Below are 16,072 nucleotides of genomic sequence, written 5' to 3'. Positions count from 1 at the left end.
ATTTTTCCTTGTTATTTTTTTTGTATGCATACATGTTGAAATACGAGAGACAAATTTATGACACAACCAGTAGAATGTGTATAGTTACTTCCTCAACGACGTACTTCCTTTTTAACCCTGAAGCAGCAGAACAACTGGCCTTTTGTTTCATAGCATGTGACTTTATGTGAGGACTTGGAGCAAAATGACCAGCAATGAATGAATGAATGAATGAATACACGGTACAACATCCTTCAAACATACAGTAACATATTGTTTTTTTCTTTATAGGCCAGAGTATTTGTCCTCAGAACCTCAAATATAATAGTGAAATACAGTGAAGTGGGCCTTCCTTGGGGACCTAATTCACCTTTTTATACCACGGAATATAACTAGACGTGGCATTTCGCAAATTGGGATGAAAACTACAGATATTATCGGCCGATAAATGCTTTAAAATGTAATATCAGAAATTATCGGTATCGGTTTAAAAGAGTAAACATTTAAAAACACCGCTGTACGGAGTCGTACACGGACGTAGGGAGAAGTACAGAGCGCCATTAAACCTTAAAGGCACTGCCTTTGTGTGCCGGCCCAAACACATATCACATATCTACGGCTTTTCACACACACAAGCAAAGCAAGGCATGCTTGGTCAACAGCCATACAGGTCACACTGAGGGTGGCCGTATAAACAACTTTAACACTGTTACAAATATGCGCCACACTGTGAACCCACACCAAACAAGAATGGAAATCACATTTCGGGAGAACATCCGCACCGTAACGCAACATAAACACAACAGAACAAATACCCAGAATCCCTTGCAGCACTAACTCTTCCGGGACGCAACAATATACATAAGTTGTGATTTTAGGTTTAGTGCTTCTAAAAGTGTCTTTACTTGCCCTGACGTCCCGCTAATGTGACATTTGTGTTAATTTCTTTGATCAGATGTTGGTTGATCAAATTTAACGGTTACCATATATTCCGGATTATAAGGCGCACTTAAAATCCTTTTCTTAACCTCAAAAACTCGACAGTGCGACTTATAACCCGATGCGCCTAATGTACGGAATAATTCTGGTTTTGCTTACCAACCTCGAAGCAATTTTATTTGGTACATGGTGTAATGATAAGTGTGACCGGTAGATGGCAGTCAAACATAAGAGATACGTGTAGACTGCACTATGATGGCAATATGACTCAAGTAAACAACACCAACATTTCATGTGTTCCATTGAAAATATAGAACATTACACACGGCGCTCAAATATCCATCAAAAAACGTTTTAGTACAACTTAAGTAAGCTATGAAGCCACACCACTTGATAGATTGTACTGTGCTTCTATATACGGGTATTATTATGGTGTGTGTATAAGGTAAGAAATATTATCTGCCGTTTTGTTTTGAAATATTATGGAAAAGCAACTTCTCTTAACTTCTGGTACTTCCTGATATGTATTTGGGATCAGCATAAATCCTGAAAAATTGCGCGCATCCGCCTTTGTAGTCCATGGGGACAACATAATCAATAAGCTTCTTTTTCTCTATCTTCTTGTTATGGGACATTCATCCCCAGCTATTGCCATTTCTTATATAAATTAGTTTAAAGTTCTTACTTATGTCTTTCAGTAAACTCGCCATGAAAGCGCTAAAACATACCGGTGTAGTGAGTTTATATTATTCACCCAAAGAACTTTAATTATTAGAGAGTTCCGTTGAGACGGCTTTTCACAGGACATATTTCCAGTGTTGTTTTTTTCGGGATAAGGAGATGCTGCACTGTTATTGATTAAAGTAAAGTCAGAAGGTCATTAAAACAGTTAGCTCCATCTTTTAACACTTCTTCCACTTCCGTCCTTGCACGCTACACCGCTACAACAAAGATGATGGGGAGAAGACGCTGCCGAAGGTGAGCCACGTAAATAAGACCACCCACAAAACAACGCATCCGGAAGCGACTGTCAGATCGCGATTTGAAGATGATCCGTAAGACATAATTTATTCAACATTTTGACCAAAGTACCACCATTACATGTTATGTAGACCACAAGGAAGTGTTTCCAATTTAGAAAAAAAAAATATAGATGAATCCTTTAATGCGCCCTATAATCTGGTACACCTAATAAATGAAAAAAGATAAAAAATAGACCATTCATCGGCAGAGCGCCCTGTGGTCCGGAAAATACGGTATTCTTTAGACAATAGTAATGAAAAGTAGAGATGTCAATAAAATGGAATCCCACAATGTTTTGAACTCGTCTGCTTTTCATGCCATTGCTGTATTGATCTGTATATTTGTGACCAATAAGTTTCGGAAATAGGTTACTCTTACATTTAAGTAGTGCCATTTCCTACACAATATATAATAATTAAAGGTGTCAAACTTAATCACGATTAATCACATTGTTCATAGTTAACTCAAAATTAATTCGAATTACATCATATATATATATATATATATGATGTAATTATATATATATATATATATAATTAGATATACATATATATATATATATATATATATATATATATGTATATATATATATATATATATATATATATACTTTTTCATTATTAATAAGTGGACCTTAGACCGATCATTTTTAAGTTTTAACCCCATGAACGGACAATTGATTTGCTTTAAATACATGCGTTTTAAACATTTTGCTTTTTTAAACTGCTCAACACAAAAAGGACAAACATGATTTCATGATAATAAAAAAAAATGCCAACTGTGTGTTGGTGTTTTGCCAAATGTTGTATCTTGTCAAAATACAGAATTTCTACTCCTGCTTTAGGAACACTTGCATTCAGAGGAGGAGCTACAACATGTTTAGATAACAGTTTCACGCATGAATAACACAAAATGTCGATTGCAATGATCATGTTTTCATAGTCAAAGATGTTTTTGTAATATCCATCTATCCATTTTATACCGCTTGTCCCTTTTGTTTTCAGTTATTTCACCTTTTATTGTTAAGTACCTAACTCCACATGTGTTCATTCATAGTTTTGATGCTTTCAGTGACAATCTACAGGGTAAATCGTCATGAAAATAAAGAAAACGTATTGAATGCGGAGAAAGTGTGTCCAAACTTTTGGCCTGTACTGTACATATACTGGTCCATATAATGGTCCGCATTGCCGGCAGTAAGCCGGACACGTTTCCAGTGAGGGCTGGACTCCGCCAAGGCTGCCCTTTGTCACCGATTCTGTTCATAATTTTTATGGACAGAATTTCTAGGCGCAGTCAAGGCGTTGAGGGGTTCCGGTTTGGTGACCGCAAGATTAGGTCTCTGCTTTTTGCAGAGACCTGGCCGGGATCTTCAGCTCTCACTGGATCGGTTCGCAGCCAAGTGTGAAACGACCGGAATGAGAATCAGCACCTACAAGTCCGAGTCCATGGTTTTCTCCCGGAAAAGGGTGGAGTGCCATCTCCGGATTGGGGAGGAGACCGTGACCCAAGTGGAGGAGTTCAAGTACCTAGGAGTCTTGTTCACGAGTGAGGGAAGAGTGGATCGTTAGGGTTGGTCTCCGCCAAGGCTGCCCTTTGTCACCGATTCTGTTCATAACTTTTATGGACAGAATTTCTAGGCGCAGTCAAGGCGTTGAGGGGTCCCGGTTTGGTGACCGAAAGATTAGGTCTCTGCTTTTTGCAGAGACCTGGCCGGGATCTTCAGCTCCCACTGGATCGGTTCGCAGCCAAGTGTGAAACGACCGGAATGAGAATCAGCACCTCCAAGTCCGAGTCCATGGTTCTCTCCCGGAAAAGGGTGGAGTGCCATCTCCGGATTGGGGAGGAGACCGTGATCCAAGTGGAGGAGTTCAAGTACCTAGGAGTCTTGTTCACGAGTGAGGGAAGAGTGGATCGTTAGGGTTGGTCTCCGCCAAGGCTGCCCTTTGTCACCGATTCTGTTCATAACTTTTATGGACAGAATTTCTAGGCGCAGTCAAGGCGTTGAGGGGTTCCGGTTTGGTGACCGAAAGATTAGGTCTCTGCTTTTTGCAGAGACCTGGCCGGGATCTTCAGCTCCCACTGGATCGGTTCGCAGCCAAGTGTGAAACGACCGGAATGAGAATCAGCACCTCCAAGTCCGAGTCCATGGTTCTCTCCCGGAAAAGGGTGGAGTGCCATCTCCGGATTGGGGAGGAGACCGTGACCCAAGTGGAGGAGTTCAAGTACCTAGGAGTCTTGTTCACGAGTGGGGCAAGAGTGGATCGTGAGATCGACAGGCGGATCGGTGCGGCGTCTTCAGTAATGCGGACGTTGTACCGATCCGTTGTGGTGAAGAAGGAGCTGAGCCGGAAGGCAAAGCTCTCAATTTACCGGTCGATCTACGTTCCTATCCTCACCTGTGGTCATGAGCTTTGGGTCATGACCGAAAGGATAAGATCACGGGTACAAGCGGCCGAAATGAGTTTCCTCCGCCGTGTGGCGGGTCTCTCCCTTAGAGATAGGGTGAGAAGCTCTGCCATCCGGGAGGAACTCAAAGAAAAGCCGCTGCTCCTCCACATCGAGAGGAGCCAGATGAGGTGGTTCGGGCATCTGGTCAGGATGCCACCAGAACGCCTCCCTCGGAAGGTGTTTAGGGCACGTCCAACCGGTAGGAGGCCACGGGGAAGACCCAGGACACGTTGGGAAGACTATGTCTCCCGGCTGGCCTGGGAACGCCTCGGGATCCCCCGGGATTAGCTGGACGAAGTGGCTGGGGAGAGGGAAGTCTGGGCTACCCTGCTTAGGCTGCTGCGCCCGCGACCCGACCTCGGATAAGCAGAAAAAGATGGATGGATGGATGTACATATACTGTATACCTAAAGGCTGCGGGTTTGATCCTCAGTCCTCCTGTGACCATGTCGAACGAAGTATGTGAAAATGTTTGTAGTGTCAAGGTGTTCATTTACCATGAAAAAACAAATGTCATTAAAACATTTTTTTTTTCATTCTTAAAAGACCATATATGTTGACACACATTTGTAGAATAGAGTTGTTGTGCAATTGTCTCCTTTCTCACAGACGTTTGTGTAACTGTGTCAGTTTGCAAAACACTTTTCTGACGTGCTAAATAAGTGAAGTGAAGTGAATTATATTTATATAGCGCTTTTTCTCTAGTGACTCAAAGTGCTTTACATAGTGAAACCCAATATATACTCTAGCTTTTAAATAGACTCCCTTTTTAGACCAGTTGATCTGCCGTTTCTTTTCTTTTTCTTCTATGTCCCACTCTCCTTTGTGGAGGGAGTCCGGTCCGATCCGGTGGCCATGTACTGCTTGCCTGTGTATCGGCTGGGGACATCTCTGCGCTGCTGATCCGCCTCCGCTTGGGATGGTTTCCTACTGGCTCCGCTGTGAACGGGACTCTCGCTGCTGTGTTGGATCCGCTTTGGACTGGACTCTCGCGACTGTGTTGGATCCATCTTTCACAGTATCATGTTTTCATATGTTCTCATAGTCATCAGTATCATCAGTATCACAGTATCATGTTCTCATAGTCATCATTGTCACCGACGTCCCACTGGGTGTGAGTTTTCCTTGCCCTTATGTGGGCCTACCGAGGATGTCGTAGTGGTTTGTGCAGCCCTTTGAGACACTAGTGATTTAGGGCTATATAAGTAAACATTGATTGATTGATTGATTGAATATCTAAGTTACATTTAAACCAGTGTTGGTGGCCTTGGGAGCAGGTGGGTAAAGTGTCTTGCCCAAGGACACAACGGCAGTGACTAGGATGGCTGAAGCGGGGATCGAACCTGCAACCCTCAAGTTGTTGGCACAGCCGCTCTAACCAACCGAGCTCTACCAACCGAGCTATACCGCCCCCAAATAAGGATGGAAAATGGCGCTCGCAGTTGAGTTTTAGTCTTGATAGATCACAGTGTGTGTGTTAAATGATTATATGTGCGTCTTCTACTTTCACTTGCCTACTGGGAAAGATTGATCAATGTGGTCTCATTCTGCTTCCTTCACTTGCTTGAACTATTTTGCATTTTCAATTTTGCAATCAATTTCCCTTCAGCTATTTAGCCTTTTAATTATTCTGACAGTCAAGCGACTATAACCGTGTCTTAGAATGGAGGGGAATACAAAAAAATGATCTTAGTGCTCTGTCATGTGTGTCTATCCCTGAGGCCCTGTTCTGTAGACACAATATTCTTTTGTTCATCTCCCCAGCCTAACATTGTTCTAATGTCAAATGCAAGCGTAAATCCATGGAACATGTCATGTCTGTATCAAATCACTTCTTTACTTGTTATGCACTGAATGCTTGTGCAATTGTTCTCGTGGTGCATGACAGGGCGCCGTCAGTGACACCGCCATTCCCGTGATATCATAGATTTATGTATTATGTCGCAAACAAGAAAAAACAGAACATGGTTAATGGGTTGCTGCTGTCTATTAAATACAATAACTGTGACTCCTTTTGTTTTTTGCTTCTTTCCCCGTAGTCAATTCTCGCAGCTGCAGCTATGCCGGGGTGTTTCTTGTCGAGGGAGAAGCTCGTCATTTTCTGACCTTTGACAACGCTTTAAAGGTGTGCCAGCAGGAGCAGAGCGTCATGGCAACACACGACCAAGTCAGACAAGCATTTGATCAAAAAATGGAAACCTGCAGGTACATTTTTTTTATTTTGCTGCTGATATAAATTGTCTTTACTGGCTAACAAATCAGTAACCAGCCTTTGTGTTTAGTCATGTGGTTTCAATCTACTGTATGTTCCAATACTTCAGGATGTCAACAACAAACCCTGTTTCCATATGAGTTGGGAAATTGTGTTAGATATAAACGGAATACAATGATTTGCAAATCAGTTTTCAACCCATATTCACTTTTTTGGAGCCTTTTTTAACTTTAGCGGTGCTATGTTATCAATGGTTTCGCGCAGGGCGTCGTTAAAGTTGTTAGTGAGGTTATCAATAGAGCCCACATACTTTGGGAATGGTGCCATTACCCAGGGCAGTAGGTCAGCAAGAGTTGTCGTTGTGGCCGTATTAATGTTGCGGCTGCTATAGCAGTTATTATTATAATTAGTTTGACGAACATGCGTCTGAACCTCGAATTTTATAAGGTAATGATTGGACAATACTTTAGCATACGGGAGTATCATAACTTTGGAAACGGTGATACCCCTGACAAGCACTAGGTCTATCGTATTACCGTTGCGATGCGTGGGTTCATTTATTATTTGTGTGAGACCACAGCTATCAATTACAGTCTGGAGCGCTACGCACGGTGGGTCCGATGGGGTATTCATATGGATATTAAAGTCCCCCATTATGATCATATTATCGGCGTGTGTCACTAGATCAGCAAAGAACTCTGAGAATTCATTGATAAAGTCCGAATAGGGGCCTGGGGGGCGGTAGATAACAACCAGGTGTAGAGGAAGCACCTCAAACGATTTATATTTATTATTTATGTTAGGACTAAGGTTCTTCCCCTCTTTAGGTTAAGTCCCTCTTGGTTTTTCATTAATTGTTTCTTGATTGCTGTTTTAGTGTTCATTTTTTTTTTGTTTGTTCTGCCTTCACTTTGAGTTTTGGTCCTCAGACATAAGAATATGTGTCATTGTGTTAAAATGAGACCATTGCACCATTCCCCCGTTGCTGTTAAATTAGTCACAGGCTGTACCAAACCACAGCTATGCATAAGGCTGTTGCCAAGTTTTTACAAATGTTATACTGCGCTCCTTTTTAATTGTATGAAAATGAAATGGTGAGTTACGCAACACGAGGGTAGATGACATAGGGAAAAGTAGTACCTCGAGATACGAGTTTCATTGGTGCCGTGACGCAGTTCGCACCTTGAAAAACTTGCATTGCCAAACAGTGTTGCCCATTGAAATGAATTTGGCCTTCCCAAAAACAGCACAATAGTAACATGCAAGATCCCTTTTAAAAATAAACATACAATCTAAAATAGGAAATGTTGTATGCAATGGAATGTACTATAAACAACTGCAGTAGTTCCATGATGTAAAGTAAAAATAATATACATTATTTACCTTCTATCATATCTCCTTATAACTACTTTACAGTCAAACACACCATCAGCAGCTCTTTCATATTATCATAGATAAATGTCGATCGTTTAGATGTTATTTTAACATCATTTGCTGGTGTTTTGGACGCATTTCGCTGCAGACAACACAATCGGTCACGTTGTGAATGATTTTGTTCTGGTGTATTGGTCGGATCTTACTGCATTCACTCTGCAATTTGCTATGCCAACTAGCAGTGGAAAGGCTTCTGACCCAAAATTTTGCTCTGAATCTAAAGCGTAACAATTAGCTGAGAGACAGCTCACATTCTCAACAACTACACTAAGACAACTCAGTCATGGAAATAAAAAAATAAATAAAAAATAATATGTACAAAGTACATGAGGATCATGATAGCTCAGTGCAGCAGTTTAAATGATTTTGAAGCGGTTAAAATAGTCAAAAATGTAGGGATCTCCTAATATAAAATAAGTTAATTGAACAGTACGGCAATTTAAACCTGAAACATCATTAACTCAGTGAACGTGAACATTTTAGCTAATTATGCATCAAAAAATAGCCTTACTCTTCAATTCTACCCCTTTTAGGAGTATTTCAAATGACCGCAAGTGTCAGGTTCGTCCCTGACAGTTTGGTTATGTTTTAGTTTTTTCCTCTGCATTTGTCTTTGTTTCCTCTGTGTGTAGTATTTCCCGTCAGCGCTTTTATTTTGTCTGTTTCCTGTGTTTCTCCCTGAGCGCTGTTTCCCCTCGGCTGTGTTTGATTGGCACCTGGCCACACCTGGTGTCAATCAGCCCACTCCTATTTTAACCTGCTTATCCATCCAGTCTGTGCTGGATTATTGTCAGTAATGTCACTTCTGTAATGTCGCTCCTGTCGTGTCGTGTCATTGCAGCGTAGCGGTAAGCTATATTTCGGTAGCAGTTTGTAGCTTACTGTCTTTTGTTCCCTGCTTTTAATTTGTCTTTTACTACACGTAACGACTTCTGTTTTTCTTCCACGCTAGCTTTTGTTTTTGCTAGCTCCCATGCTAAACTCCTTTTGTTTTCTAGCTCCCATGCTAGCTCTTTTAGTTTGTTATCCTCCTCGTGTGCGCTTTTTGTCGTACCGCTTTTGTTTGGTTTTGTCTTAGTGTTTTATTAAACCATGTTTTCTCACTCAATGCCTGCCTCCTTCTCTGCATCTTGGGGTTCATCACAAACAAATTCTGACAGTAAGTCTTGAACCATACAAAGTATTTCAATGGCTGAAATCCGCGTTTTTGCATGATATACTGGTTACTATGATAATCTAATTAGTTACTATGGTAATCTAATTAGTTACTATGGTAATCTAAGTCACAGCAGCTCAGACGAGGCACCAAGCAGTGTGAGCGGGGAGCCTTTCCACAGAGTGTTTCCAGAGCGACCATCCTGCACTTTGTGCAGTAAGAATTTATTGACTGTGGGGTAATTTGATAACAACAATGATAAAAAAACAACATGTTATGTCCTTTACTGATGTGCAACACTTTGGGCTGAAGTTCATGTATGGAAGATGCACCAACATAAGTTGTTAGTTGTATTTTGCAGTTTTAGTATTTTAAAACGTAGTACATCTTAAAAAGAAAGGGTAGTGTGAGCTGTTGGACATGTCCCATTCCTGCAAAACAACCCATTTTTAACGCGGGTGTGGTCCAACAATGCCACATCACTCAGTGACTTGAAGAGGATGTGGTGAGTTGTCGGGGTGGATGACTATTTTTTGCCAGAGTAAAAAAAATTTTTTTTTACAAATTGCGATTGCATCACTTCTCTCACACAGTGCCTAAGTTTAAGTTCATCAGAGACCTAAACGTGATGGGAAAAAAATGAACTGTTCATCTGCCAGTAGGTTACAATGCTTTTGTGCACACTAGTGTAATAATTAGATGCTTTGCAACAACACCTGCAAGGCTTTTATTTATTCAGGAGATTTGTGTAACTCTACAGGTTTAGCCTGCAGGAAAGCAATGAGCACTGTGATAACACGGAATGGAAAGCCTGCATGAGTCCAATACAAGATGGCGGCAACTTTATATGGACAAATAGTCCCAGGGCCAACCTGTGGCATAAACACGTGGGGTCACATGCTCACGTCCTGGGCTTTTGTAAAGATTTAAACATTTTTCTTTTATTTGAATCTAACACTTGTAAAATATGATATCATAAAGGTCAAGACAAAATTAATTGTTGGATCAAAGTTAAAAACAATTTAGTTTGAATCAAGTTAGGAATATGTAACACTACCTACTAGGGGTGTGGGGAAAAATCGATTCGAATACGAATCGCGATTCTCACGTTGTGCGATTCAGAATCGATTCTCTCTTTTTTTTTTTAAATCAATATTTATTTATGTATTTATGTTTTAATCAATCCAACAAAACAATACACAGCAATACCATAACAATGCAATCCAATTCCAAAACCGAACCTGAGCCAGCAACACTCAGAACTGCAATAAAGACACAAACACGACACAGAACAAACCAAAAGTAGTGAAACAAAAATGAATATTATCAACAACAGTATCAATATTAGTTATAATTTCAGCATAGCAGTAATTAAAAATCCCTCATTGACATTATCATTAGACATTTATAAAAAATAATAAAAAAAGAACAATAGTGTCACAGTGGTTTACACTTGCATGGCATCTCATAAGCTGGACAACACACTGTGTCCAATGTTTTCACAAAGATAAAATAAGTCATATTTTTGGTTCGTTTAATAGTTAAAACAAATTTACATTATTGCAATCAGTTGATAAAACATTGTCCTTTACTATTATAAAAGCTTTTTAAAAAAAAAGCTACTACTCTGCTAGCATGTCAGCAGACTGGGGTAGATCCTGCTGAAATCTATGTATTGAATGAATACAGAATCCTTTTGAATCGGAAACATATCGTTTTTGAATTGAAAAAAATCGATATATAATCGAATCGCGACCCTAAGAATCGATATTGAATGGAATCGTGGGACACCCAGAGATTCGCAGCCCTACTACCTACCTATGCACCCTTGCAAAAAAATGCATTCATTCTTTCTGGTAGTGGAAACCCCCAGTGGAAACCCCCCAGCACAGTTCTTCACTGTTCACTCAACGCAGATGTCATAACGTCTTTAAAGCTCATTCACACACAACATTTGGTAACCACCATATAATTGTAGGAGAAATGTATTGATATATTAAATATAATTGTGGCAGTGTCTGTCAGGTAGGTTTAAGTTCTACTTTTGCATTGCTTTAGCACATAACTGTGGTGCATTCAAGGAACCTTGAATCAAGTTTAAAACAGAGGCGTCCATAGTTTTTAAAAACAGGTGAGGCTTAACTATGAGGGGCCGCTAGGGACATTATTCAGAATTATCTCTTACATACACTACTGAAATGCTCTTACATACTGTACACTACTGAAACCCCCTGCAGATACACCAATAATTATATTAACACTTATAGTAATGAGGATGAATTATATTTATTATCCACTAATGATAGTTACACAAAACACAAAACCAGTGAAGTTGGCACGTTGTTTAAATCGTAAATAAAAACAGAATATAAATGATAAATGGGTTGTACTTGTATAGCGCTTTTCTACCTTCAAGGTACTCAAAGCGCTTTGACACTACTTCCACATTTACCCATTCACACACACATTCACACACTGATGGAGGGAGCTGCCATGCAAGGCGCCAACCAGCACCCATCAGGAGCAATGGTGAAGTGTCTTGCTCAGGACACAACGGACGTGACGAGGTTGGTACTAGGTGGGAATTGAACCAGGGACGCTCGGTTCAATATAATGATTTGCAAATCCTTTTCAACCTGTATTCAATTGAATAGACCGCAAAGACAAGATACTTAACGTTCAAACTGAAAAACTTTGTTGTTTTTTGCAAATATTAGCTCATTTGGAATTTGATGCCTCCAACATGTTAAAAAAAAGCTGGCACACATAGCAAAAAAGACTGAGAAATTTGAGGAATGCTCATGAAACAATTATTTGGAAAATCCCACAGGTAAACAGGCTGATTGGGAACAAGTAGGTGCCTTGATTGGGTGTAAAAATGGATTCCATGAAATGTTCAGTCATTCACAAACAAGGATGGGGCGAGGGTCGCCACTTTGTGAACACATGCGTGAGCTAATCGTCCGATGTTTAAGAACAGCAAGACAATGCCAAGCCACGTGTTACAACAGCGTAGTTTCATAGTAAAAGAGTGGGGGTACTAGACTGGCCTGCCTTTAGTTCAGGCCTGTCTCCAATTGAAAATGTGTGGCATAAAATGAAGTCTAAAATACCACAACGGAGACCCCGGACTGTTGAACAACTTAAGCTGTACATCAAGCAAGAATGGGAAATAATTCCACCTGAAAAGCTTCAAAAATTGTTAATCTCAGTTCCCAAACGTATACTGAGTGTTGTTAAAAGGAAAGGCCATGTAACACAGTGGTAAAAATGCCCCTGTGCCAACTTTTTTGCAATGTGTTGCTGCCATTAAATTCTAAGGTAGTGATTATTTGCAAAAAAATAATTAAGTTTCTCAGTTCGAACATTAAACATCTTGTTTTTGCAGTCTATTCAATTGAATATGAGTTGAAAATAATTTGCAAATCTCAGCACCCCCCGCGACCCTAAAAGGGACAAGCGGTAGAAAATGAATGAATGAATGAAATTATGTATTCGGTTTTTATTTATGAAGTACACAGCGTGCCAACTTTACTGGTTTTAGGTTTTGTACAAGAATCAGCTAATCTCTACCTTACACTATGAAGTAAAGGGAAACTTGACATAATAATATTACTATTTAACTGAAAGCATTTAAGTCTCACCTTAAAACTCATTTGTATACTCTAGCCTTTAAATAGACTTCCTTTTTAGACCAGTTGATCTGCCGTTTCTTTTCTTTTTCTTCTATGTCCCACTCTCCCTTGTGGAGGGGGTCCGGTCCGATCCGGTGGCCATGTACTGCTTGCCTGTGTATCGGCTGGGGACATCTCTGCGATGCTGATCCGCCTCCGCTTGGGATGGTTTCCTGCTGGCTCCGCTGTGAACGGGACTCTCGCTGCTGTGTCTTGGATCCTCTTTGGACTGGACTCTCGCGACTGTGTTGTATCCATTGTGGATTGAACTTTCACAGTATCATGTTAGACCCGCTCGACATCCATTGCTTTCCTCCTCTCCAAGGTTCTCATAGTCATCATTGTCACCGACGTCCCACTGGGTCATTATTGTCACAGATGTCCCACTGGGTGTGAGTTTTCCTTGCCCTTATGTGGGCCTACCGAGGATGTCGTGGTGGTTTGTGCAGCCCTTTGAGACACTAGTGATTTAGGGCTATATAAGTAAACATTGATTGATTGATTGATTGATTGAGGTTGTATAAACTCACAACTCAACTAATAAAAATAATTAAAAAAAAAAAAACTTTTGAAATGATAAAACAACTCCAAATAGTTTACAGCCCTAGAAAAAGCCAAATGGCTCCACTGGTTGGAATGTTTAGTTAAATAGATTATTGATTACACTAATATGTACAAATGTATATACTGTGGGCTATCATATCATGGAGTGTGCCATCTACTGTGTTTCTGGGTTATTGCATTGGAAAGACAGTTGGGAAGACAATCACTCCATCTTTATAAAGTAAAAAAAAACAGTTTTTTTCCCATACAATATATTGTAGAACATTACAAGCTGCATTCAACAAAAACATTTTTTTTTACATGTGTTTTAAGAATTTAGTTTCAACCAGATAAAGTCAATACTTGTTTTGTTTTAGTTCATGTAATTAAACTGAGTGTGTGTATGTGCGGCGGTGATAGGGTGGGAGCTCTTCTAATAATAAAATAAGTAATATTAAAGACCAAAACTTGGTCACAATCAAAATCAAACAAAGCCAATGGCCAGCCTTTTTAAAAGATAGTCCACAGTAATAGTTTTATTTTATTACTGCATTGAGTAGATTCAAAATGTAATTTATGTGTCCCTCTGTCCAATTCATGTGTGTCCTCTTAGGCATGGCTGGATCAGCAACATGAGCACTGCCATTCTCAGACACACACACCATGAAAACTGTGCAATGAACTCAACCGGTTTCATCCTCCACCCTCGCCAGGACCTGAACGAATCGTTTGATGCTTACTGCTTCGATGAAACAGGTGTGATTTTAGGCAGATCAACCAAGCTTTTGTAAGAACAATGCTCAGCATATTGATGATCTGTGGATGTGGTCGTTATCTACTTCTCACTTGTTATCCGTGCTTTTTCCCAGTGGGACCTGAGATGAATTGTGATAAGGCGTTTGACAGAAGTCCAGGTGAGCAATGCATGCACCATTTTTCAAATAAAGCCGTACCGCTGAACATATCTACAGGATCATTTCAAGAATGTGAAAAAAATCAAAACTTTCCAGTCTACTGACTTTACAATCAATCCGCTTTGTTATTTTTTCAAAAGTGAAACGTTGCAGCCAAGTTGCTACCAAATTATCTTGGTTTCTTCTGTTGTACAAGTAAATTATAACCATTGGAAAAGTTGATAAACTTGCGATATTTTGCAACAAAGTTTTAGAGTTCTCTATGCAGAGTTACAGTCATCACTGTAGCAGCTCAGTCGAAGTCTGGAATTGATGGTCAAATGGTCCTTCATTTTACATCCTTCACCGTTTGCCCAATGACCGATGTAAGAGCCGATGAGCAAGCATACAAGATAAATGGTGCATAAGATTACGTTGTACTTAAGCATTGAACATGTGTTCATTTAAAACAAATCAAACAAATGCAACAATTTACATTGTTTCCCTTTCAACTGGCCTTAGAATCCTTTTAACTGTTAGTTTTCTATTTCCCCTTTTCATACACTCTTTACCATAGCGTCGTCCTAGCCGTGACGTTGAAAAGCAACAACTTCCTTTTCCGTTTCCATTCGTGAGTCCCCTTAACACAATAAAAGCATATCCGCTTGCACAACCTTCAAAATAACAGTCATATATTACATAGCAAAACAGAAATAAATGTATTAAACATCATTTGATGGTTGTCCCCGCTATGAGGTATTCATTCCAAACGAGTATTGGTAAACAGGATAAGATATTGTCAGAAGCTGAAGAATGGATATGATATTCAAACCATCCAATCTTCTGCCAGACATTGTTTAAAACAACCTTTCCCCTTGCGAGTTAATAATCATCATCAATCATTGGTATGTTTTCGTCTACAAAACCATTCTTTGTATCACTCTATCTTATCTATCTTGTCTTTTAACAAAAAAAACAAGGAAATCACAATCTGCGTTCAATGAATGTTCTTCAATCAATCAATCAATGTTTACTTATATAGCCCTAAATCACTAGTGTCTCAAAGGGCTGCACAAACCACCACGACATCCTCGGTAGGCCCACATAAGGGCAAGGAAAACTCACACCCAGTGGGACGTCGGTGACAATAATGACCCAGTGGGACGTCGGTGACAATGATGACTATGAGAACCTTAGAGAGGAGGAAAGCAATGGATGTCGAGCGGATCTAACAGGATACTTCGAAAGTTCAATCCACAATGGATACAACACAGTCGCGAGAGTCCAGTCCAAGGAGGATCCAAGACACAGCAGCGAGAGTCCCGTTCACAGCGGAGCCAGCAGGAAACCATCCCAAGCGTAGGCGGACCAGCAGCGCAGAGATGTCCCCAGCCGATACACAGGCAAGCAGTACATGGCCACCGGATCGGACCGGACCCCCTCCACACGGGAGAGTGGGACATAGAAGAAAAAGAAAAGAAACGGCAGATCAACTGGTCTAAAAAGGGAGTCTATTTAAAGGCTAGAGTATACAAATGAGTTTTAAGGTGAGACTTAAATGCTTCTACTGAGGTGGCATCTCGAACTGTTACCGGGAGGGCATTCCAGAGTACAGGAGCCCGAACGGAAAACGCTCTATAGCCCGCAGACTTTTTTTGGGCTTTGGGAATCACTAATAAGCCGGAGTCCTTTGAACGCAGATTTCTTGCCGGGACATATGGTACAATACAATCGGCAAGATAAGATGGAGCTAGACCGTGTAGTATTT

The 16,072-nt window shown here is 40.4% G+C and overlaps 1 protein-coding gene across 1 annotated transcript in view; it reads left to right on the top strand.

Annotated features, from left to right (window-relative positions):
- LOC133563483 (CD44 antigen-like) overlaps nt 1-16,072 on the top strand; it is a 44,077-nt gene that overhangs the window by 13,757 nt on the left and 14,248 nt on the right. Inside the window, exons 2-4 of the mRNA XM_061917640.1 lie at nt 6,432-6,597; nt 14,025-14,167; nt 14,281-14,325. Of these exons, the coding sequence (XP_061773624.1) occupies nt 6,432-6,597; nt 14,025-14,167; nt 14,281-14,325 (354 nt within the window). The remainder of the gene's footprint in view (nt 1-6,431; nt 6,598-14,024; nt 14,168-14,280; nt 14,326-16,072) is intronic.

This window comes from Nerophis ophidion, linkage group LG12 (assembly GCF_033978795.1).
Source record: "Nerophis ophidion isolate RoL-2023_Sa linkage group LG12, RoL_Noph_v1.0, whole genome shotgun sequence".
NCBI lineage: Eukaryota > Metazoa > Chordata > Actinopteri > Syngnathiformes > Syngnathidae > Nerophis > Nerophis ophidion.
This window is presented reverse-complemented; position numbering and strand designations above follow the sequence as displayed.